The sequence below is a fragment of the Athene noctua genome, chromosome 12 (assembly GCF_965140245.1).
Source record: "Athene noctua chromosome 12, bAthNoc1.hap1.1, whole genome shotgun sequence".
Taxonomy (NCBI): Eukaryota; Metazoa; Chordata; class Aves; order Strigiformes; family Strigidae; genus Athene; species Athene noctua.
The window spans coordinates 6,797,584-6,824,055 of NC_134048.1; the positions used below are offsets into that span (position 1 = coordinate 6,797,584).

At 37.6% G+C, this 26,472-nt stretch overlaps 1 protein-coding gene across 1 annotated transcript in view; it reads right to left on the minus strand.

Annotated features, from left to right (window-relative positions):
• Positions 1-5,717: 5,717 nt before the first annotated feature.
• DOCK2 (dedicator of cytokinesis 2) overlaps positions 5,718-26,472 on the minus strand; it is a 197,500-nt gene continuing 176,745 nt past the window's right edge. The window contains exons 42-52 of the mRNA XM_074916479.1: positions 26,311-26,392; positions 22,589-22,673; positions 20,703-20,789; positions 20,268-20,444; positions 18,853-18,936; positions 14,250-14,387; positions 11,926-12,053; positions 9,938-10,118; positions 8,321-8,441; positions 7,151-7,293; positions 5,718-5,792 (exon numbers count right to left, since the gene is read on the minus strand). Of these exons, the coding sequence (XP_074772580.1) occupies positions 5,718-5,792; positions 7,151-7,293; positions 8,321-8,441; positions 9,938-10,118; positions 11,926-12,053; positions 14,250-14,387; positions 18,853-18,936; positions 20,268-20,444; positions 20,703-20,789; positions 22,589-22,673; positions 26,311-26,392 (1,301 nt within the window). The remainder of the gene's footprint in view (positions 5,793-7,150; positions 7,294-8,320; positions 8,442-9,937; positions 10,119-11,925; positions 12,054-14,249; positions 14,388-18,852; positions 18,937-20,267; positions 20,445-20,702; positions 20,790-22,588; positions 22,674-26,310; positions 26,393-26,472) is intronic.

Sequence of the window (26,472 nt, forward strand, 5' to 3'; positions counted from 1 at the left end):
CCTTACAACTGAGGGCAGCTCCTGCAATGTTGCTCAATGTTCCCTCTCCAAAGGACCTTGAATGCCTAAGAGCAAGTAGGAACTCAGCTCTGGGAGGGAAATCTAAGTAAATACTGTAATAATCCAAGGCATCCAGGGCAGGAGATGGCTGCGAGCTTTTTCCATGGAGGTTTCCATATTCCTCAGAAAAAAAAAAAAAAAAAGTTTTCTGTAACAAGATGGACATATCCACCTCCAAAAATTAGTGAGGGGAAGGATCCTCAAAGTGTTTACTTTTCCTCCCTCCTCAGAAATGGTTTTAAAAAAAGGGATGACACAAAATACAATTTGGCTTTAAATTGGCTCAATTCTCTTGATTTCTACATGAGAAGAACCCTGTGTTTGGCTAAATTACTCCTTTTATTTTCCTACACTCTAGAGAATTGACGTGTGTTATTGTTTTAAACAGAATGCCCTAGCTCTAGATGATTCTGATTGATATCAGCATATACAGAACCAGTCTCTGGGATAAATGTTTCACCTGGTAAATAGCATTGCATTGAAGCCGGAACAAAAGAAGGACTCTTGGTCTCTTCATGATAAGCCAAACTCCTTTAGAATGGGAAGGCAAGTTAGCATAGAAAATGATGGGATTAGATGGCTTTAAACACAACTCCTGCACCTCAGCTGACAAACAGAAATGAGATTTAAACAAACAAACCCATCTTCTTCTGTCCTACCTTGCTATTTTAAAAACATGTTTAACAGCTTTTCTTTTTTAAAAGTGCTCTCATCCCATCATCAGGGTGGAACAAACCTACCTGTGAGCTTGACAAGCTTTCACTGGTTTAGGTTACATCATTATTTCAAAGATGCTTCCATTGCTCTTACTTAGGCTGAAATAAAAATCTGCTGATAATCAGCCAGATACAACACACCTGCTGCAATACTCTGACATTAGTGAGCAGCTCTTATTCAGAGTCTGTACAGTTATGGATTTATCCTAGTCCAAAGCAGAAATTCATGCTCATTAGTGCAATCAATGTAAAAATCTCTTTATGACTCTGAGTATAGATTGTACTGTGTGATTTACCAACCATCAGTTGTTGAATTGCTAAGAGGCTTCATATTCAAACTGATCAAGTCAAATCACTTAAGTCCACTTTCTCAGCAGTTTTCCATCATCATTCCAAATTTTTTTCTTGCAGGATTCCTTGGACATACCTTTAACTCATTTTGAATGAAAGAGTCTGCTCCATCATTGGCCACTGGCAAAGAAGCAAGTAGCAAAACAGCCAAACAAAAGCCATGAATATCAAATAGGTTAAAGAGAGCAACTCAAACTCTGAATCCATGTTGTCATCAAAATTTCAGTAACATCAGTAACATGACACATTCCCTCCTTTTCTAAGAGCTGTGAAGAAGTGCTTGGCACAGGTTTATTGCTTTTTGCCAGTTCAGGTTAGGAACTGCTCTTCAGCCAGTTTTTACAGCAAAATGGCTGCTGCCTGCAAACACTGAGTAGAACATTGTAGCTGGTGCTAAAAACTCATCACCACTCTGGTTACTTGATGTCCTCCAGATTGAGGAAAATTTTCCACTGTTATTCCATTACAGCTTCCTTGTACTAGTAATCATGTAAGCAAACTGCCTCTGCATCTCAAATCTCATATGGAAAGCAGAATAGTCCACTGTGTCCATTATATGAGTCCCAGGAAAATCTACTTACACAGTGTTGTACAGCCTTTAGTTTAATATATTGGTCTGAGTTACTTTAACTTGTTTGTTGTGATGTTCTGCAACTACAGACCAGCTAGAAGAGGAGAAAATTGCTAATTTAAAATTCTGTACTTCCGAAATTATGAAGAAATCTAATTCTCTTTCCCTCCCATACAAGACTGTGGCATCCCAAGACAGAGTAAGAATCCTGCCCTGATGAGTCTTTAAAGAAAGGTCAGGGACTTGATGAAACAAATCTGGGAACTAGAGATAAGGCAAAAGTCAGACCAAACAATAGCAACAAAGAAAATGAAAACTGAGATGCAATTGTGCCTAACGTGTCTGTGGAGTCCACAGAGAATAACCAATATGACACCCACTACCCCCACTGGGGGTTGGAATTAGATGATCTTTACGGTCTTTTCCAACCCAAACCATTCTATGATTCTACTCATCCACAATTTCCATTGTCTAATAAACAAAGATTACAGCTGCATGTGATACCAATAAAAAGTTCAATGTGAAGCAGTAGCCACAACAAATACACAGGTCTAGAACACATTAATTCTTAGCTGAAGAACACAATGTGTTCCTAAGGTCTCCAAAATCTTTAATAAAGCTCTCCTTCCTGCTCTGAAATTTAATCCTTATGGATTTACGCTCTGAACACCTTCCTACAGCTCACACCAGCTAATTTTACTGAAATTTTAAGAGCACTAAATTCCCCCCCCAAATGAATAATTAAGTCATAATTTCATAATAAGGACTTAAGCAGTATCCCTACATGGCACAAACAAAGGCAGGTTGGATACCCAAGGTAGTTAAAGAATACTGCAGAATAACTTGGTGTAGCAGAATGCTAACATTTGCCATGGGTGACCAGACCTTAGGCTGCACTGACAGAGCAGCTCTCTTCTGGAGCTAGACCATTACCACTAACAGAGTGTTGCACTCCAGGAGATAAAGCCCAGGCGCCTGAGTCTAACATTCAGACATCCAGCTAACTGAACACACACGGTGTGCCGCTTAAATGCATCTTACATCATTGCAGTGTAACAGCTTCCTACAGGTCAGCACATAAAATCTGCGCTGCACATGCAGTCTCTCCTACCCATGCTGAACAAATTATTTATTACAGACTCACACTACCCAATCCTTATCTTAGTGCCATGCAATTCAGAAAGCCAGACCGTTACTGTCCGGACTAGCTGAAACATCTCAGAGAAGGGAAATAACCTCTGATACACAAAGCACATGAAAACATTGTTGTGTCCAGAAATGCTTTTCTGACCTTGCACAGTGAGAGGTGGGAGGGCTAGACAGATTACAGGTGAAGCCAGCCCTGCTTCATTAATTCCCTGGGACAGCAGCCAAAGCCTGACCCTATCCTGGAGTAAATTTCTGCTGTCTGTGCTTCACCTCAAACAATGTCAAATAAACAGGTTCGGTGCTGTCTGAGTAGATCTTCCTCTGCCTATGTGGACTGAAGGCCTGTTTAGCTTGTGACAGAAATGACATTAATCAGTGCTGATCTACATTTTTAAAGAGATTTTGCCAGACTTCCATACTTGTACTTTATTATCCCAGCGCACCACTCTCGTTCTTCATGTTTTTCATTTGAACTAAACGTCAATATCCAGAGTTTCTGGAAACTCATGACTGGCTGGAGCTTGCTGTCCAAATATCCTTAAAATTCCAGTTCCATGTATGCCCTGTTCCTGGCAGCCATTTTTTCTTAGTTAATTTTGCTTTTCTGCTCAGAGTTATTTGCATGGTTTCAGGCTTGAAACAGATCCAAAACTGGGCCGGCAAGAAGAGGACAATCTATGATGTGGGACAACTACTAAGATTTTTGCTGATATTTGGTAAATTAAGCACAAATCTAAACTCTTCATCAAAAAATATACTAAAACCTGGGCTAAACACAAGCATGAGTCTTGGAACCACTAGCTAAACACTTAACACCAAACTTCCTTTGAATGCTGTGCTCCTGCCTTCCTGGTAATCGTTTCTGGGCTCTTCCTTCCCTTCCATTATTTTTTTTTTTTTTTTTAATTTTTAATCACAATACTTCAATTCTAATTTATAACAATAGCTTGAGCTAAAACTCTTTTATTCCACTCACAGGAAAACATAGCTGCAAGATACAATAAGCAAAATATAACCTTTAGCAGGTAGCTTTACAAAGAAAGAACAGTTTCTAAATCATCCTTTTTTTACTCATTCCCAGTAGAATCAAACCTTTTCTGTTAAAATACTTTTTATTTTGTGATATCAATATTTCTTCAATGTATCTGCAAATAACATTGAAGGACAACCTGGGCACCCCCCCCCCCCCCCCCCCCCCCCCCCTTCTTCCCTCAGGTTAGGAAGATGTTAAACCTGCACCAACCTTTCACTTTCTCCGACTCACAGATAACCTACTCTATTAAACTGAGGGTTTTTTTCTAAAAAAGCCTTGCTCTTCCTCTGTGCTTCCTCGGAAGCACTATCAAGTTGCTGTGAAAAGCAAATGAAACAGAAAGTCTATCAGTATCCATGCCAACAAACACTGTAGTTAGTGTTAAAACTGGACACATTTTGTTTTGCTGTCTGTGGTTATTCTAGTGAAAAGTATTTCTTGGTGCACTATTAGTTTCAATGGCAAATATTTCAAACTACTCACAGAAAACAATTACTAATTATTTCTGTAGAAAACAGTTTCACACTGACAACTTGCAAAGAGAGTCTGAATCCATTAAATAAATTATTCATGCTGAACGTAAAAGTGTTTATAAGAAATAGTTAGGCTTAGATAAACTGAAGATGTCTTGCCAATGATTCACCCACTCAGCAAGGAATAATTTTAATCTCTTTGTCTATTCCATATCCATGGGAACATGGCAACAAGGCTGGTCTCTCCCATCCACAACACTATACACGGTCATATTTTAGTTCATTAATATAAACATATGTAGGTGTCTGAAACATAAAGGGATGAGTGAAGGAAATAAATTATTTGCCTTTTGGAAACCTTTATATTTGGATAACACACTTGCCTTTAGAAAGAACTGACAGGTGATAAACCCCCCCCCCCCAGAAGATGCTGACCTGCAGTGCTGTCTAGCTTCATGCCAATAAGACATTATCTTCCAACGCTGCCTCATGGGTTGGAGAGACACAGAAAATCAATTTTGAAAGCAGAAGACTTGGACTTATCAAATTCCATTTACTGTCATGAGAAACTATTACCTTATATACCATGATATCTAGAGATTTCAGAGAGAAAGTTTCAAGGCAAATAAAATAAATTTTTAACATTTTATTGATGAACAGCAGAAAAAGCAGCTTTTGTTTATCACACTGCTGGACGTAATATCAATTTGTACATGTGTAAATAAACTTCAGCACATGTTTTCAACATGGTAGTCACTGTTCTGAAAATAACTCAGGCATATGGTGTCACAGTCACGGACATCACTCTGAGAAAGGCTGAGGATACTGAGCAGTGTGGTGGGAGCAGCAGAGGGATCTGAGGACTGTAAATCCAGCTACAGCCACAGAGCAAATTGTCAGTGGCTATTTTGTGCTGAGCCATCCGTTGCCTTGACTACACTGCCAGCAATAGCTTAAAGATAGCTGGAGTGTGTCTATACAAGCTACACGAAATCATAACTTCTATGCTCTTCGAGAAGACCAGGATCTGACTTACATTACATAGTAAGCATTGCAGATGGCTTTTTAATACATTTTTCTCCCAGGAACAATTTCTGTCACCAGGGAACACACAATGCCCTTCAGCCTGTATAACCAGAGGCTCAGTAAACTTCTGTTCCATATCCTGGTGGGCACATCCTGTACTATTTCCTATATCTATATCACAGGTAACTTATCAGAGCCCACAAATGTTGTTGTTCATATTCTCTATTAGCCATCTATGTTATCAGTGCCTTTCTTTAGAGTAGACAGTGGTCTAAAAGAGGATATATGTCTATATATATATTATTTTTGGTTGAGAGGTGGTCTTGTAACAGAATGAATTACAGATCTGTAGAAGAAGATTTGAAATGGTGCTCCACAGACTGCTTTCCATCTTCTAGAACTTTGGATATGCGCTGCAAAAAAAGAGGAACAGAGTGTCATATGTTAAAACGACTACTGTATTGGATTGGGTTATATATATATTAGTTTCTAGCTTGTGGCCTCAAGCTGTGGCTAGAGAAAAAAAAAGACATTGACCAAATTCTGGATATTTTGAATTAATTTCTCTATTTTGCAAAACCATAAACCTGTATTTAAACCTGTCCACGATTCCAATCATGCTCTGGAAGCATTATACAAATAAATTTTTAGCTTTATTCTGTCCTTTTTCAGACTTGCAAAATGGGACATTTTATCCTCCTTTATATGCTATTTAGGTTTAAGTGTGAGTGGATGAAACCATGCTGAAAAACTGTTACTCCTGGGTCTGAGAAGAACAAGTACGTGACAAATTGAATATAAGTGAAATCCCACAGACTTCAAGTTAATAGGTTATTCTTGCTCCTAACGGAAAAATACGATTATGAACAACAGAAAAATACAATTATGAACACACCTAAATGCAGATTTTCCTAAATGTTGCTGTATGGTCCCTGAAGGCACTATCTATATTTTTTAAGAGACTGCAGAAACTAATGGATGAAAATAAAACCTATTCACCAGAAAACAAACAAAACCAACTAAACAAAAAAAATAAAATCAACCTTCGCTTTGAAAGATTATCAGAGTTGACATGCAAAATATTACAAGTGTCACAGAATACTTATGCAGTATGTATATCAGTAGCTATCAGCATCTGCAATAAATGTCACCCAACTACCTAAAAAAATAGGAAAACTTTAAAACTTTAGAATTTTAATATCTGCACTGAATACATATCTTTTGCTTTCTGCATTAAATTCAATAGTTTTAATTTTGTGAAATTCCGACATAAATCAGTGAAAGTTTTCCTACTTTAGAGGAGGCAACCTGTTTTAAAGACAGTAATGACTCCAGTGTAAGCCAATTTCTACTTTCAAGTAAGCATCTCTGACATCAGAAATGGACTCAACACTGTGCATGTTTTGCCATATATGCTGTGCTTACCTTACTCTGATGATAGTGCTGACTGCTCAATGTAATTAAATAGAACAAGAAATAATTACTTTCCTTTTTTTGCTAATAAATATAATAAAAGCAAATCAGAGAAAATCAGTAGGTCAAATGAGACCTCTTGTGGTACAGATGCAGCACTGCCCATCTGAGCTTTCCTTTTAAACACACAAAGATGTACATCTGTACTCCAGAAAGCACAGCCATATGCTTCCCCAAAGAGCTTTCACTCCTCTCTCTGATGAGCAAAGTAAGAGAAAAATTTAAAATTACTTAATTTGCAGAGCAGAGAAGTTTTAAAGAGCTACCACTTTCTTCCCCATAAACACACTGAACTTACCATTGTTTTAAATAACTGGTTCACTTTCTTTTTTTTGAAGGTTTTCTTGTCAACATCTGAGGTGGAAGGAAACACTGGTTGACTCAACCTATGTGATGCAATTGTTTCATCAGGCACCACAGGGCTGACGGACAGAGTTAATCCTTAGAACAGAAACATTGGTTGCACAGAAAAAAAAAAGGGGGAGTCAGAGTGTAAGATAAAGCAAAATTCAACATAATAAACTACTGCAATTACTAGAAAGAAATGAGACATTTTAAATCTAACTATATCCTTAGAATACAAAAATAAGTATTGTTAATGGGGAAACACTAAACTTCATTGCACTGAAAATGAATAGTGAAAAAACCCAACACCTGATCTGGTCAAAGAACAAAAACCAGATAAATACATGAAAAAAAAGTGGGCTATGAATCTGTTGTGTTGTGCTAAATGTCTGTTACAGGCATCTGGAAAGACAGGGACAATGAGGGGCATAGATGAAGTGCAGATTAAGAAATGGGATGTGCTATGGAAGTAGTAGGGAGTAAAGGTTATTGATATAAGGTACATTTTCTCTATATGCCCTGGCCTAGAAATTAATTCCACCTCCAGTTAGTTTCCCTTTCTCTATCATGTAACCGTCAGTCTTTGTAGTGGGCAGTTAGGTTATCTTTTTTCCCCTTCCTCTTGTGGTGAGGGAGGCTTATGAGATTCCTCTCTAACATCAAAAGCACAAGTGGAAACCCTGTTATGGGGCAACCTTTGGGGATGTTTATCTTCCAAAGCAGAGCATTGCTTCCTGTTTCAAACACTGCCCTCAGCTGTGAAGGCAGACTGCAGAAGCTCCTGCTCTGCAAGAGACACTACAAAGCAAGGAAGATGAGTAAACCTTGCCTCTTTCAAGGCAGGGGGAATACCCACACTATACAAGCAAGCAAAATACAGAGTTCCAGAAGTAACACTTTTAGAATTTTCATGTTAGCACTATGCAACACAGTGTTACCAAGCAGTAGTAGCAGCCCAGCCTCACATGCACAATACACACTTAAATTGTAATCTCTGTCTTGGAGGCACAGAGCTGTACAGAGAGAGCTACTTGCTCTGCTTGGAGCAAACCCTTTACTGATATGTTTTCTTAACATAGTAATAAAGAAGTGCAGACCTCTCATCTTATTGTAAGCAGCTTACCTGGGATAGTTGGCATAGAACGACTGACAGAACTCATCTGCTTGAGGACAGATGTTTTCTGAGGTGCCACTACATGTTCTGAGAGGTTGGTGTCACTCATAAACTCGTATTTCCTTGACAGCTGTTTCATAAAAAAAAGCTATTAATGATGAACTGAGACATGAGCAACAAAGATCTAAGCAAAATAATAATTTATGAAAAGCATAAAAGAAAATAATTAATAAACTATCATGCCTAACCAGAGATCTTTATGGGATTGTTTGCTGAGTAAACAATAAAAGTAACTAGAAGCAGTAGAATTGGGTCCACATATAATATTATACACTAGCTAAAAGCATGTAACAATTTTACAGATGATTTATAGTCAGATAAATACCTCTTATTCCACACAGGAATAACATTAGTCTAAAAAAGCTAGCTAGAAGGGATTCTGTAATGTGGGACTGTGGGGTGGTATTCCTACCATATCTTTGGAAAAATACCATCAGGCAGCTCTGACCGTGTTCTGCGAAGTAAAATGAAGTTATGAAAACTTTTTTCCCTATTCCCCATTAACATATCAGTTCTGCTGCTGTGAGGCTTGTCACTATTTTTCTGAAGTGGAAGAAAACCCTGTAACTCAGTATGTTGTGACATCCCCACATTTAGGTGTACATGTTATCTAATTTAATCAAAAGACACACGTGCCGCTTGTTTTTGTATATTAATGCTCCTCGGAGCATGACTGTGCTATATTTCTCAATTTTGTATGAGGACATGTAGTATAAGACAAATCATAATCCTCCATAATTTTCTCCCTGTTTCCCAAAAGAGTCTGCTGAATTCACTTTGCCTTTGATGATTCTTCCAAAAATTTTTGATCAACTGACTTATGCTCTGTGTAATTCAACAATCTGTTATTGCCTGACATTTCAATCTGGATAGGCCTTGTGTATCAAAGGACATCTTTCAAATTTTTTTATTATTTCTTTTTATACTAAAAGAAGAAAAGTCTAATTAATTCTCATGAGAATTAAACTACCAACCCTCCCCACCTCCCTCAAAAGCACAATATAAGTTATGTAAGTCATTCTAATGATCTAGCAGTGCAATGAAAGCAGTCAGATGATCTATGGAGTGAGAGATGCCAGTGCTTCCGAACTTCAGCCTGGCACATTTTAGGAACAAATTTTGTTTGCAATCTTGCAATTTCCTAACAGCTGCATGTTCCGTAACAAGGTACAAAATGTACAGGGCTCATCACTTTTGAAATAGCCCTGACTGCAAGGAGCTGCCATGAAATGTCAGCACAGTCAATTGCCTCTCCATGGGAAAGCTAGCTTAACCCTCCCAGTATAGTACTCCATTTTCAGGTAACCAAGCTTCAGAAATTGCAGCTTCAGGGCTATATTATCTGTCATCATAAGCAAGCAGAGATGTTCTGATGTTTCCATTGATTTGTTTCCTCCTCAGCATCTTGGAGGTTTCATTCATGGCAGGGCAGATCGTCTCTGCATCCTGCCTATTTCCTTTTACAACAGCTAGAGCTGTATGTGATAGATTTTTCTTTTGCTAAGCAAAGGAGTAATGTCCAATTTTTTATGGATTATAAAATATTACTCTAAATTGGTAACATACACATTTCATGTCAGAGATAGAAATATCAGGTGCTGTCTTCTCATCAGCAAACACCACACTGCTTCTTTTTGTTTTTTTTTTGGACCTTCTCATCTTTACTTCAGGGTGAGGATTAATTTGCAGAGCAGTCTCCTCTGATTCTGCTTTTACTGGCTTTGGTAGCACTACTTCCAGATCAAAGCTGCAGGAGCAAAAGAAAAAAGTACAAGTTGCTGAGTGATATTTTTAAAAGCCACTGGTATTCTGATGTCATTTCCCCATGAAATATAAATGCAGGTCATCCTTTCCTTTGACTTTCTCTGCAGCCTTGCAAACTGTTGGCATAAAAGTATATGATGTACTTCAGCTAGATACAAATAAGATCCTTTCAGAAGGTATGACATCATCTTAAAATGTTGCGAAGACTGTAAAATATTAACATGGGTGCAAATACCTTTTTAAAAATTTGTGCATTTGCTGAAGAACTCCTAAACTGAACAGAGTTAGACCTCATACAGCAAGTTAATCTGCAGTGATGATGGTACTGAAAGCAAGACATGCTGTTATGGTTGTTGAAAACAGTGGAACACAGTATTAATATTTATTGTCATGTTTTCAATGCATCCTTCTCTGCATTTCACCATATTGGACAACAATGTACATGCCCAGTGATTAAAAAAACCCCCTCTCTTCCTCTAATTTTTATATTTTAAAAATTCGGCTATTTTTCATTTAAAAAAAAAAAAAGAAATTGGTGATGGCTTTACTCCCTTTTTGCTGATGTAATTAGCCTATTGAACATGGGGCTGAATTTATTTTACAACATAAAAACGATAAATCAAGTAGTATGTTGAATTTGTTAACCTGTGCTTCCTAAAACCAAATTGGCATCATAAGCATTAAAAAGAGGTGTATGATTCAGCTGCTTAAGTGTAGTTGTCTGGTTCCATAGGAGGCGTCCGGCTGTATTAGAGACATGGGACTAGCAGATATAACACAAATCATGTTTGTGTGCTACACCCTTCTTGGGGCACCTCGAAATGTGTGATACTACACATCTTTGTTAGACAACTCAAAAAGTTTAAGTAGTGTTAAACAATGAACTGGAAGTCAAATGTGCAAGAATAGAGGGATATCTTAAGAAGAACCACTTGCAAGTTAGGGTTATACACCTTTGGACTTCTTACTTTTAAAAACTGAACTACCGAAGAAGGGAGATCAGATGTTTAAAAAAAAAAAATCACGAACCATGCTCAGCAACCTCAGTTTCATATGTACTTTGTTTGGGAAGAAGTTCTATGAGCCCAAGGGATCATTTATAAAGTGATCAGAACAATTTGTGGATGAAAAAGCTAATCAATACATTTATAACTGTTCTCTCAAACTTAAAAGTCTTCATGTTTCCCAGTGCTGCAGTTAAGAAAGCGTATTAGGCAAAGCATTTTACATTACTACAGGCTTCACTAAAACATTCCACCTCCTTACTTGTAAGTTTGTAAAGGTCCTCTTCCTCTCCAATTTTTACAAGCAGAAAGATGTTAATTAAGTGAAAAGCTGCATAAAGAGACACTTGCAAAACCCCCAGATCTTTGCATTTTTAAAAATGTCATTTAAATTTTAAAATACTTATTTCCTGAAAATAAAATGTCACTTTTTTCAGTGACAGCTGAGTATATTTCATCTATTAAGGTTGAAATACTGTAGCTTTAAGCCTGGAGGAAGTGATAGTTACAGTCAGAAATAATTTTGGCATAATTTGATGAGACTGCTAGTGGTCTTTATCCTTGAATGTCTTTTTTTTTTTTTTTTTTTTTAAATCTTTTAGTTTCATCCCATGAAACAGGTTAAAATCAGAAATAATTTTAGCATAGTTTGATGAGACTGCTAGTGGTCTTTATCCTTGAATGTCTTTTTTTTTTTTTTTTTTTTTTTAAATCTTTTAGTTTCATCCCATGAAACAGGTTAAAAACCAAAACTGAAAGAAGACTTGTATTGTATTCATGACCAACCTTTCCGAAGCCATTTTGTTTGGAGTACTGCAGTCTGAATTCATTGAAGTCAGTGAAATAACTGATAACTGACGATAGGATCTCAGCATTGATCTTGGCCGTCCTACTCTCTTGTCATCAAAATCTGGCTACAGGGTGGAAAAGAGAAACACCTTCCATCAAACAACTTTGTGTGAACCTCATTTCACACACATACACTAGGTCTTGAAGACAGCACAGATGTTTTAACATTTAGCAAGAAATAAGTTATTTGATAGCATTAATTACCATGATTGTTTCTTCTGTCTGGATCTTACTCTAAGATCTCTCTAACTCAGTGATACAGTGAGTAGATAAATAAACTACAATTGACATAACTAACACTAAGTTTGAAAAAGAAAATTAAGAGAAAGTGTCTGGTGATTTTATTTTGTACAGACCTGCAGCAGGCCATGAAAATATTTGCTTAGGCAAATAGATTTAGTTAGTCCTTGCTCCGACACACTAATCATGCTCTGTCTTCAATACAACAGATTCTGCCATCTTTATACATTAATATAGCCTTTTTTAATTACGTGCTTGCAAATGTTGGACAAAATTAATATTTCTCTAACAGTCAGACAGGAAGACACCCCAGATCATCACGTAACCATATGGTGCAAAGTTCATACATGCTGCACCATCTCCCTCTGCAAACCTGGAATTGGGTATATTCCACAGCGGAAGGAGATTTCACTCCAAATCTTCTTGAAGAAGATTTAGTTATCATAATGGAAATATTCAGTCTAATGCTGGTGGTTATTTAGGCATTTTAGCCTGGTACAAAGTTAACTGAAATAATCTGACTTACATCCAAATGCTTTCCTGCTACTCTTGTCAATAAGGTAGGGACAAGGATCGCATTTCTTGGCTAACTCTAGAACTGTCTCCTTTCTTCTAGGGTGACTTCTGGGTTCTAAAACTGTGGAGTGCAGTTAGCTCTTTTCTCTTTTCCTGTTCAAGTATTTCCTGGCACAAGCATGCCTCCCACTAGTTAGCTCATCACAATGTCATGATGAGAGTCAGGTTTTTGAGAATTCCCCAGTGTGTGCATGCCATAAACTAGTTTTCCAGCCTACTTCAATTTCTATTCTATAAGCAGGATATGAACACGTTTTTAAAATAATTTCATACTAAAGCACAAGGTTTTGTTCTGATTATCCAGAAAATATTAAAAATTTATGCATAATTTCATATGCCAAATTCCCAAATGCTTTGCTCCTTATGTAATTTCTCACTAAGACTGATTTGTAGTTTCAAAAATTATTTTGAAGTGTTTTGCAGAGTTGACATGCAATAAGTTTACATGTCGTTTATTCCTTGAATGGTCAGAATCTTGTAATAAAGACACAATAACTGCATAACTTTTTTTTTTTTTTCTTCTTTTCTGTTAATAAAAAAAAGCTCAGGCCAGCCACCAGAGTGAGTCAGACATGGTAAAATGGCAGTAGTGTCATTCACAAAGTACATTCTCTGCTCTTGCAAAATTTTAAATAGGTTGCTTTTTAAAGTGCTGATCTGTAGGGTTGAAGGGTTCAACTGTTAGGCAAATTGTTAATTGTGGATTACAGCTTCTTTATTATTGAAAGGATGGTGGCATAGGATTGAAAATAAGAAAAAGGTACTGAGATAAATATACACAGCACAATATCCAAAATTTAGGTTAGAAACTTGATACTTTTTCCCCTATAACAGAAGAAATTAATCCTCTTACAAAATCATCAATGCTGAAAGCAACAACATAAAATAATTTCCAAAGCAACTGCTGTTTAATCACAAAAATGAGCCAACATCATTCTTACTAGCCTGCACAAGCTTAGATAGACTGTTTTATTCAAGAATTGTCTGGAGAGTTTGTGTTTGGAAGTTATCCTTCAATTCCCATTTATTTCAGTTTGGTTTCAACTAATATTTAATAGTATTATACACATGACGGGTTTTACTTCACAACATAGCTGGAAGTGGCTAGCAGAGGGAGACATCAATTGCAGATCAAAGCCCTAAACAACTAAGGAAAGTAACAAAGAGGAGAAACATGAAAATTTGCTTTTACTTCCTCAATAAGGCAGAAAAGAATTGTAGTATTAATAGACATAATAAAATATTCCAAAACTTCCAGAATGAGTAATATATGATACGTCAGAGAATTGAATCAAAACCTTGACGATAAAACTCAGGTCTTACCCACCTTCAGATGCCAAGAAAACCCACAAGCAACAAAAGTTTAGTATGTGCTTTTGTTTAGAAGAACAACATGGGTATTAAGTAAAGACAAAGTGCAGGAGAGCTTAAAAGGAAAGCAATACCAATTCTCTGGCTCCATATTGTTTTTCCACTTTAACTTTTAAATGCTTGAAACATTCCTCCATACGGTCATGAAAAGGACGAAGATTATCAGAAACTCTTCTTTCATGAATTTTAATTCCAGCCCCGAGGAAAGGTATCTTGAAGAGGGGAAAAAAAGAAGAAAGTGAGAATATTAAACTGGATCTGACAACCCCTCTAACTCCACGTGTATAGTGCTAAGTCAACTCCAAAACTTTTACTGTGATTGGCAGATAGATTTGTGAGCTGATCTCGGCTTTTAGAAGCAAGTACAAAATGGAAAGTGCTCTTGAAAAATGAGTTGCTCAGTAAATTTTTGAAGAATCTTGGCTGCCTCATAGTGACTGTTTTCTCTCTTCTATGTATTTTAATGCTAATCCCTTAGGAGATTAAACACACCATGTGAGAGTTTAAAAAATTCTTAAGACTAGTAGTCCACCTGCTTATAAAGGTGCCTGCCATAGTTTACAAGAAAGAAGGTATGGATGAAAAAATACCCAAGTGGATTCCAGGCAGGTGGTTTCAAACTCCTCTTTCAAAAAGAGGATTAAGTGACTGGGAAAGGTTTAAATCAATTTACTGGGGGCTTAATCATGGGATCACAATTATTGCAGCAATTTACTGTATTAATGCATGATTACTGAAGGTGACCTCTTCCCTTCTCCTCGATTTCACTCTGTAGACTGTCTCTGTATTCCCCACATCAAGAAAAATTCAGTAAGATAATGCTTCAATATAAAAATGAACAACTGAAGCCATGAACAGAGGCAGCTTGAATGAACCAGGCTGACATTGCTCAATTCTACCCCTTTTTTGCTTTTCATTTTTGCTTTTCCTCAGTTAGACTGGGGTCAGTGACAAGTAACCAAAGGAGTTAAGATCCTTCCTACTAGAGTTGAAAGAAAGTACATATATATAGTTTTTAAAAAGGTGGGAAGACGACAACAACAGGGAAGCAGAAAGAAAGTGTAGATACCTATTCCCTTGAGAACACCTGATAAAAAGGTTAAGAAAATACCATTAAACACCTCCCTCCACTTGAATTTCTTAGAAAATCCTTCTCTTTTGTCAGAAGGAATGGCTTGCTTACCAAATTAAAAAAAACATATGACAGTAATGCTAACTTTCTAACCCCTTTTCTCTACAGAGCTTTCGTTATTGACTGCTGTCATCTTTGCTGTTACATTAGTGTAATAATATCCAGTGTAAAAGCAAACAAAACAAATAATCTTCAAAGAAAATGGACAGCACACTTGGACATGCTGTTTAATTAATAATAAACATATTCACAAAGAGGAATTTTGTAGTGCTTCTTTTTAAAATATAAAGGCATTTCATTACTCTTTAGTCTTTGAAGATGGTGATTTATGAGTTTTGTGCAACATACTTTTAGCTACCCTTCTGCTAATAACCTTTTCTAACTGCCTTACCATTGACTTTTAGCTATTTTTCATCAATGTTTGGAGAATTTCTGTAAAATCCACTTAGATTCCCTGCTTCCTCTTTGTGTTCTGATTGTATACACATTATTAATATTCTATACATCTGTCCCCCATTGACCTGATCATATTTTATGGAAGTTCTATTTCAATATAGTTTTTAAAAACATGGTATTAAAGATCATCTATTAAAGACAAAACTGTTTGTCCGCTATAGAGGGATTTACAGGGATAGATATAAATTACTACTTATTTCCTAACACCTGATGGTATTACTGTCAATTTATACCACTACATCCAATGAGTACTTCCGACAGCCAGAAAGCAACCCTATACAGAGCCCATGGTGGGCAACGATACAGGAGAAAGCTGTAAAGGTTGGTGACTCAAACTACTAACCAAACTGAGATGAATCAAAATGAAACAGGTAGAAAGTTCAAAAACATTAAGGAAATAGCAGAAAAAAAAAATCCATTAAAACTACTTGGAATATTCATTTCAAGGCTGAGAGAGGAATAAATGGTTCATTCTTCTTGTTTCTCATCTACAAAACAGAGACAGAATCATAGAATCATCAAATAATTTAGGTTGGAAGGGACCTTTATAGGTCATCTAGTCCAACGCCCCTGCCACGGGCAGGGACACCTTCCACCAGCCCAGGTTGCTCACAGCCCCGTCCAACCTGGCCTTGAACCCTGCCAGGGAGGGGGCAGCCACAGCTTCTCTGGGCAGCCTGTGCCAGGGCCTCACCACCCTCACAGGGAAGAATTTCTTCCTTCTACCTAATCTAAATCTGCCCTCTTTCAGTTTAAAACAGTTATTCCTTGTCCTATCCCCACACTCCCTGATAATGATTCCCTCCCCAGCTTTCCTGTAGCCCCTTTCAGTCCTGGGAGGCCGCTCTAAGGTCTCCCCGGAGCCTTCTCTTCTCCAGCTGAACCCCCCAACTCTCTCAGCCTGTCCTCACAGGGGGGTGCTCCAGCCCCTGAGCATCCTCGTGGCCTCCTCTGGCCCCGCTCGAGCAGGTCCGTGTGCTTCTGCTGTTGGTGCCCCCAGAGCTGGACCCAGCACTGCAGGGGGGTCTCACGAGAGCAGAGCAGAGGGGGAGAATCCCCTCCCTCGCCCTGCTGCCCACACTGCTCTGGATGCAGCCCAGGATACTGTAGCCCTCTCACAAGTATAGCATAAAATTAAATCAATGAGGAAGAATTTTTCAGTGAGTTAGTACAAAGATCGAGACATGGAACATGATGAGAAATATCTTGAGTTATTCACTTCTGATAATAAAATTCTAGATTAACTCATACTATTTCATAACACCCCTCTTGAAAGGGACATCACTATATTATGCCTTGATATAGCAATTACTATGCCAATTCATTTGCACACTAAACAGTTCTTTCTCACTTAAATCATCTACATTTCAGAGGACTAGATAATGCAAATAGAATTGATAATTTTTGAGGTCATGTTTTTCCTCCACCCATTATCATAACAAATGCTTAGGTCAATGACAAGATTTTTTTTATGCTACTACCTCCTGTAGGTGCGTTTTCCTCTCTGAGGACAAAAGGGTTCTGCAGGTTGGTTGGCTTATCATATGTACATTGAAAATACAAAAAAACCCAAATAACCTCAGTGCTGCTAGTATGGGGAGAATATTCAGTTCTCCCCTGGAGATTTAGCTTAAAGAACTTTACTAATGGTCTGCCATGTTGTTTGTCACACAAATGACATATAGCAGCAATCTTGAAGGGTCACTGAGCATGAAAATAACTTCTGTAAGCAAGTAGCATTCCATTAAGGCTTCTAAGGCAAAAAAACCCCCAACTGACAAACAACAACGACAAACACACACCTCTAGGAAAGAGTTAATCCCAGGAGAATTTCTGACATTTGCAAATGCTTGTTTTCCCAGCAATTCATGAAGTCCTTGTGACTTTTGTCATGCTCTCAGTTTTGTCTCCAGGAACACAACCTGAGTTTTAACCATAAATGTAGTCCACTATATATGGGTTTTGATAAACCATTCCAAATGATGTGTTCTACAAAGTATTTTTCTGATCTATTGCTTTCCCTAGGACATAAGGAGATATATGGGTAATTCCCTTTATTCTGGTAGCATTTCACCTGACTCTTAAAGGACACTGCAATGACGACACTCCTCAGGAAATACAATGTGATTTTTGTAATTAAGCAGTTTCTCCAGTTTAGGCACAGATTTAAAAAACCCTGAAGGACAGTGTGGTGGTGTAGGCCCTGCCGAGACTGGAGACCGTTGCCCCTCCACCACCCTCAGACACAAGTAGGGCACAAACCCTGGGTTAAAATAAGAAGAAATTTAATACAACAGTGTAATAAGCAATCTGAACAACAACAGTAGCAATGGTAACAACAATAAACAGCAATAACAGTAAACAAGACAAAAGATATACAGAGAAATACCGCAATGGTTACAGACAGCCCCGTGCTTCCCGCGACCAAAGCCACAAAGGAAAAAGTTCCCGCGCTGCCACGCCGGACCTGAGGTCAGCATGGTATGAATAACCCGGCTGGAGATCCCTTCCCCCTCTCTGCTGGGGAAACCTGACCCTATCCTAGCTGAACTAGGACAGACAGGATCACTTCGATCCCCAAGAATGTTTTATCAATCACATGCCACACCAGAGGGTAAGGAATTATCTATGCTATGCTGTTTTGTCAGTGATAGTAGTGGGTTAGTAATAGAATACCTGCTTCCCGTTAGGAACATTAAAATTGAAGGACCTGAAGTCCTTTTTCCTACTTAAGGGAAACTATTAATACCTAAATAGGATAATAAATAGATAGTCTTTTTACAACTATACAGACTCTAAAACAATATTTAGACTAAAAGAGAATATTTTACTATGTATCCCTTTTCAAAAAAGTGCTATGAATTCACCACAGAAATAGGCAGGAAGTTTGTAACAAGAATCTTCTCATTCTTCTACCCTACCCTGCTCTGGGGAAACAGTAAAAAAAAAATCCCAAACCCAAATTGCACCCCCAAAAACCCCAGTAAAAATAACACAATCATCTGAATGCTATGCTCTCCTACTAAAATGGAACAGAAAAAAGGAGTATCTGTTGAAAGCTCAGATGACTGCTGTCAGTAAGAAATTACCTGCCAAGCAATTAGATCTTTGAGTCTGTTCAGCTTTTCTTGATCCTCTGGATGGTCTCTGATATATTCTTCTGTAAAGAAAGCCTTAGACCCAAAAAAAAAAAAAAAAAAAATTAAGTCCATGATTTTAACAGGTAAAGAAATCAGTGATTACTCCAGCTGGTGACCATAATATTGGTCATCACATAAGAGAGACATACACATGCTCCTTAACCATATGCTGATAGTGGTAATTCCTTATATCAGTTGAGAACTGAAGTGCTTTTTTTGTTAAAAGGTCTTCAGTTTTTATCCAACACTTCTGAGTTTGAGACCCTCACTACAAAACCCAATTATTGTTTGTTTTATTAAGCTTGCACTGAAACTAAAAAGGCACAGATTTGGAGTATTATTGTTTACATTGATAAATGATGATTGTATTCAAGTACCCTACTTACTGACATTAGCCAGTGTTATACAATACAGAAAATTAACTCTTTCATAGCTAAACAGAGCCAGATATTGCATACACACTGCCTTTTGCTGCCCAAAGATTTTATCTGTCAGGTACAAAAGAAGAATGTAGCTATTTTCCATAACTGCCAAATATCTAAACATATGATACTTTAGGACTAACACAGCATGAGTCATACTACTCCAGAATATGTCAATGCTTACTACATATAATTTATGTGTGTAAATATTCAGCATCTTTTCAGCAGTATTTGAGTCCATCTGACATGCTGAGCCTACTGAGCATGGCACATGCTTTTCATCAGGAAATGGCAGCCAGAAATAATAGAGCTCTACAGCTGTGGGGTAACCCCACATTCATGTTCATCCAAAACTTTAACAATTAATTATTTAGAATTCAAATTTCTATGATTTTTTAATATTCCTGCTTTCTCTCCTATCCTGCTTTCACAAGGTAGCTTACAGACGAATTTTCTACAGTTCAGTTCTTCATGACATTCCATTTTCCATGTATTGCCAGAACAGTTTTTATTTGTACTCTCATTTTTTAACAAGAAAACCTGCTACGTAGAATGGCTGCAGCTACTGAGAAAATCTGATGATGGTTGAATCAATAACCCACATCTAAATGCTCCAGACCTACTGTAGGATAAACTTAATTCATTTATTCCAGACCAAATCCTTTGATGTGAGAGCCTATTTCATTATAAAAGGGGTATCTTGTCTCACAGATATATGAAAACACTCATAGCTGCAACTAATACTGAGCTTCAGTTACTCTAGTTTGCTAGTTTCTGCTTTCAAAGAGAGATGTGACCAGGATATGAGGTTCTCTTAATCAGTGTAGTTACGGCTTTCATATTCCCAGCCCACATTCCACTGTCTCTTTCAATAAAGTATGTAGGAGGATTACGAAATACTGTAACTGAATATGTTCTTTGCATTGACTTAAAAGCTCTCACCTTCTCATATTTAGCAAAACCACCCATAACAGCAGGATCAACAATTCCATTCAGAAGCATAGAAAGTGGATTAATAGGAAGGTTCTCATCACTCTGGTACTGGTTAATCATCATCAAAATTTTTTCATTCGTTGTGGACATAGTCTCAATGGCATTTTCTAAAGGACTAATTGTAGTCTATAAAGAAACAAAAGATTTCTAAACTTTATACAGAGATAAAAAGGCATTTGGGGTTTTATAAAACACGTATATGAACAACATTCTTACAATTCAGCAAACGTACAGAGATTTGTTCAATTCTCTTAGGACTCGGTCCTCAAACTGTAAGATGTAAGATATATTGATCCCAGCAGTATAAAATAAACAGTAACAGTTTTGTACATGAGGATTCATACAGATACATGTTTTATGGGTTCTTAGCATGTTAATACACACCTGTGACATGGAGACAACCTCAAACCATCGTAAAATTCCAGGAAGTTTGTATGCTGTAACAAATGATGTTCTTTCAATCCACATAGACTATTAAAAAAATAGCAGAGAGAAAATGATACTTCAGGACTTAAGGTTTAATCTTTTCTGCCTTCTGAAATGTCAGTGTGAAAAGAATGTAGATGGAAAACATATGCACATTTTTGCATAAAAGGACACTGCAAAATGAATCTAGCACAGCAATTTGCACAAATCATTTTTCTGATTTCCGATTAGTTCTTCAGGCACTAAGCCCACACAAAGCAGAGGAAAAAGAAAATTACCCTTGAATCTTTTAGTATCTATTCCTATTTTTGCCATTACAGATTGACTGTGACTAAATGACCTACTGTCACCTCTACCTAGATTATGCTTCCTCACTCCAATTTCAAAACATCTTTCAGAGAATCGTAGTATGGTTTGGGTTGGAAGGGACCTTAACCATCATCTAGTTCCACCCCCCTGCCACGGGCAGGGACACCTTCCACCAGCCCAGGTTGCTCACAGCCCCGTCCAACCTGGCCTTGAACCCTGCCAGGGAGGGGGCAGCCACAGCTTCTCTGGGCAGCCTGTGCCAGGGCCTCACCACCCTCACAGCAAAAAATTTCTTCCTCATACCTCATCTAAATCCGCCCTCTTTCAGTTTAAAACTGTTACCACTCGTCCTATCACTACACTACCTGACAGTCTTTTCTGTAATTAAAAGCAGTAATAACCCTATGATATACTTTTTTTTTTTCCCCCCCCTTTCATCTTCCTCTTCTGAGCAAGACTAGCTGCTGGTATTTTAAAATGCCACTAGTTTATTTACCTTATTGCTCCTTGTTTCACCAATATCAGCTCATCTAAACTGAGAAACATCATAATGAATGCAATGAAGACATACTGCAACTATTCCAATTTCCACCTATCTGAAGTAAGTATGCCTATTTTCTATTGTCATCAGAAGTGAAAACACTAACGATTAAATTTTTGCAAAACCATTTCAAGGTATATTCATAAATGGTTTCAAAACTCTCCAGCTTGCAAAGGAAGCCAATGTACATCAACGAGTCTTGGTAATACAGTGCAAAGCTGGGACGTCAGGGTAGAGTTTGCATCTGAAGCATTTAACAGCAGGTAAGAAGCTCCTTCCATGAAACTGTTGACACTACTCGTCAGCACGCACATAAATGAAATTGTACACTGTTGAAATAAATGGCTTTTTCCATCCCATCTTGGGATGCTCTAAGCATCCCAAGAGCACACCTTTAGCCATAAAGATTAGATGGTACAGTTTTCACAATGAACTATAAAATATATCTGTAAAACTAAAATATAGAAACTTATGACTTTTTTTACACATGGCACTGAAAAACAATTTACGGTGTTGCAGATTTCCTAGAATATTTGAACAACAAAGACTATTTCTCAGCATTACACCATTATGTATGGGAATAAAAATGACATAGGTAGTACTCTAGGATTGATGAAAGCAGACAACACACACCTCTCCTTGCCAAGCTGGAAGTGGACAAAAGTGTTATAAACTACAACAGGCAAATCATTTGATATTTATTTACTTGTCATCTTGTTTATAATGAAATTCTTTATCAGAAAATGTTACTGCTTAGCACATATGTCTTGAACATACTTAAGTACATAATGTTTACCTGCAATTGAAACAGTGAGGTATCACTAAGTACACTGGAGTAGTGATGAAATAGAGAAATCTTGTGTTTATTTTTTTGAACCAGATCCTAAAGTTAGGGTGTCTGTAATGAGTAATCTAAGACTAAGAAAGGATCTAGATCACAAGTGCGTCACAGCTACCAGAACTGCGTCCATCACCCTGTCTATCATTTACTTACAGCAAATTCATTTTCAGGGTCAACAGATCCTTTTCTGACTGGTCTTGAATAGTTGAACCGGTGCACATTGTTGGACTTATAAAAACTGAAAGATTAAAAAAGACTATTGTAAAAGATATAATTCAGAAATTTATGGATTTTGTTATCATAGTGAAATCTTTCATTTTGAGTCAGTGGAGTTTTTAATTAAAAGCAAATTTACTGCTCAGGGAAAAAGCACTTTACTAAAAACTCAGGAGACAACTACTTTTTCTGTAAATCAGGGCCAACACACAGTACTTTTACAAGTATTAAGCTTCAGCTTGTGATGGGGTGTAATTTCCACATATAGACATTCCAGAACTTCCAAATTAATGTTAAAACCTGCAGAAAAAGATCTAGAAAAGATTTTTACTTTCCTGTATTCTTTCTGTGGCATGCACACTGCTTGCCTGGTTTACAATGGCATACAAAAGGAGTATATTTTATTAAAAATAACTGACTGCACAGAGCAGATATATTCCCCCGGACTGAAATACAAGTGTTTTTTCACCCACAGTGCATGTCATGTAAGTTTAATCATGTCTAACAATTCTGCTCATAATGCAGAATCACAGTTATTCAACAAACTAAATATTTGAAGGCATTAATTTCTTGTGATAGATCAGAAAATGTACACAAACATTTGTAGAGGGAGGCATCAATGTAAAGAAATCTATTGCAAATTCATGTTATGGTCTATTCTATTTAGCTAATGAATCATTCCCAAGCACTGTGAGCATATATTTCCACTAAACCACTTGGGTTTTAGCACTGGCTAATTAGAAAGAACAGAGATTGTACAGTTTTCGCTAAGTATTTTGCTGTCCATAGCACAGATTTTGTTTTAAAGATGTATTAAATTTAAATCCATGTTAAGTAAAAGCTAATTTTGCAGAGCAAAAAAAATATCTCAGAAATATCTTACAGTAAAACCAAGATGTGTTTTGGAAGCCTAGAGAGATGAACAAATGGGGACACCACAAACGGCTGAGCTAAGCAAACTTCTGGTATGTTATTTCATAGGAACTGATGATTTCTGATAAGACTATGTTCATCAATAAAGAAAGTGGAAAATACTGCCATATCGAGTCAGATCACTTTATACAGTTCCTTCTGAAAGGACAGATATTTTTGAAGCTCTTTGACAGAATAAATGCATTGTCAACTACTGTCACTATCAATTAAATGCCCAATAAATTATACCCATAAAAATAAATCTCTGAGACCAGATGAATTTAAAAGTTTGGTTGAATTCTGCAGCTGAGACAAACAATTATTTTTTTAAATAAACAAAACAAACTATTATTTTTTTAAATAAACAAACCAAAATCTCCCATATGACAAAAGATTGTACTTCACGTGGAGCACTTCACTAAATAAAACTACTACAAGTTCAAAATGTGGCTGACACGACACTGAAATCTAGTCCAGGACCAGATTTATAAGCTGTCTTTCAGTTAATAATTTTAAAATTCATGTTGAAACCGGGACCACAGTTGTTTTTGTTTTTGTTTTTGTTTTTTTTAATCTTGTCGTACAAGATATGTTTCTGTCTGCTTTATTGCTTTATTTTGGTATATATGGGGAGGTGATTCTTATTTTTCTACTCAATCAATTGCAATTTCAGTAAATATTCTATAGAAGAGGCTGCAGACAAAGGTGACATGGGGTTTGAATCTAGCTGTGGAACAGTTCGGAACAAACTCATCTCAGCTGATAAAAAGAAGCCTTTCTAAATTCAGTCTCTTTTTGCAAACTCATAATACAAGTGTTAAAGGGTTTAGTTTGAGTTTTTGTTCATTTCGGTGTGGAGACACTGCAAAGCCTCTCTTTCATTACAAATGCAGGTGCCTCCGTTTACCTGGAGAAATTTTATCTTACGCCTGTTTTAACCAGCCTCAGTTAAGGAAATACAGTCATATCTTGCTCTTTCACAAAGCGATGACAAGAATAGGGAGAAATATGGCCTGCCTGAACTGACGGTGCTTGCACCTTTTGCTGTCCTTGAGTTACAAGCTAACAAATACTATCTTGAAATTTTTCATTCAGTGTTAGTGATAAGCAACAGCTTTTACTGATCATGTTTGCAACCATGTAAATTATAGAACAGTTTGGGTTGGAAGGGACCTTAAAGATCACCTAGTTCCACCCCCTGCCATGGGCAGGGACACCTTCCACCAGCCCAGGTTGCTCACAGCCCCGTCCAACCTGGCCTTGAACCCTGCCAGGGAGGGGGCAGCCACAGCTGCTCTGGGCAACCTCTGCCAGGGCCTCACCACCCTCACAGAAAAATATTTCTTCCTTGTATCAATCTAAATCTACCCTCTTTCACTTTAAAACCATTGCTCCCCATCCTGCCACTACAGACCTTGGTAAAAAGTCTCCCTCCAACTTTCTTATAATCCCCCTTTATATATCGATGGATTTGGAGCCAAAAATCTTACAAGCCTGAAGTCAACCAATATTCCAGTACATGCAGTTTTGGCATCAGCTATTAGAATGGAGCATCACTTTCCACACATGTAGTCAGAACACTTAATTAATTAGAAGTAGTAAGTTCAACCTGTTCTACATTGGGTTAGAAGTTTGAAAATGTTAGCCTGTCCTCAGAACAATTTGGACAATTAATTTCCTTTATTCCTTTACAAAATCTTGAGCATGTACAAATTAAAACCATTTTTCCACTACTTGTTTTTGAAATGCTGGGGTTTCAACCCCCAGCCCCAAATGAAGGCTGACATATGGGTGATTCCCACAGCCCTTCACAAAGGGGGGTGAGTTTCCCTTTAGGCTTCCCTCCAGGGTGCGGCCTGGCAGGGAGAGCCATTGGGTAAAGGAGCCCCAGGGGTCCCGCATTAAGTGAACAAAGGTCAGGTGTCCCACTGAGGGATAAAAGCTGGGACCCCTTGCAGGCAGGGGCAGTGTCTGTGTGTGAGGTGGATGCCCTGTGCAGAGTTCCCTGTTGGGGAAGGACCTCCCGCCTCCCTGGGACTGGGCTCCAGTCAGGTCTGGCTTCTGTAAACCTGGGCTGTGTAGAGATTCAGTATGTGGCTTCCTTAGTCTTATGTGTTTGGTTTGTTGACTCAGTTGTCTCCCGTCCCTATTATGGGAGACTGCATTTCACCATTTATTCCACCCATTGTTGGTTGTGCGGTGTTGTTATTGGGGTCAGTGGGATTGATGTCGATTATGTATAATCTGACTGACTTGTTTGTACCCTCAGCACTCACCCATGTACTGATCCTTTTGTATCACATACAATTTGGTTATTGGTTTATCTTTATGCTGGCTGTGTCCTTTATGCTAGGCCTGATAACTGGCAAAACAGTTTTGCACTTGGCAAGAGAAGTCATAAACAAGATTCTGTTGTACAAGAACCTTCAACTCAATGATTCTCATAGTGCCAGTCACCTCTAAGACCCTCTGTCCATCACTCGTATAAGAAGCTGTGTTGAAAACTCAGTAACTTGGACCCAAAGCATGGATTTCACCTCCCCACCCTGTAACCATATGCTATTCCTTAAGTGGTAAATGGGTAGGTGTTCTTTCGTGAAACTCCTATGGAATACATAAATCAATAAACTAAGAAAATAAAAGCTCTAAGATTTATTGGCAAATGATTGAGTTCACAAAATAATGGTGGTCAATTTAGGAACATGGACTGATTTTCAGTATATTATCTATTACAGAAATTCACTTACTTTATAATTTGATCAGGTACTGCCTTATTTTTGAATCTAGGTTGCTCCTCCAGGACTGGCTGCACTGTAAAACACTGAATATCTGAAAACATGAAAGTTAAGGACATATTGTTACTTAACAGTATGAAATACTGTAGGCTTTGGGGAAATATTAAAAAAAGT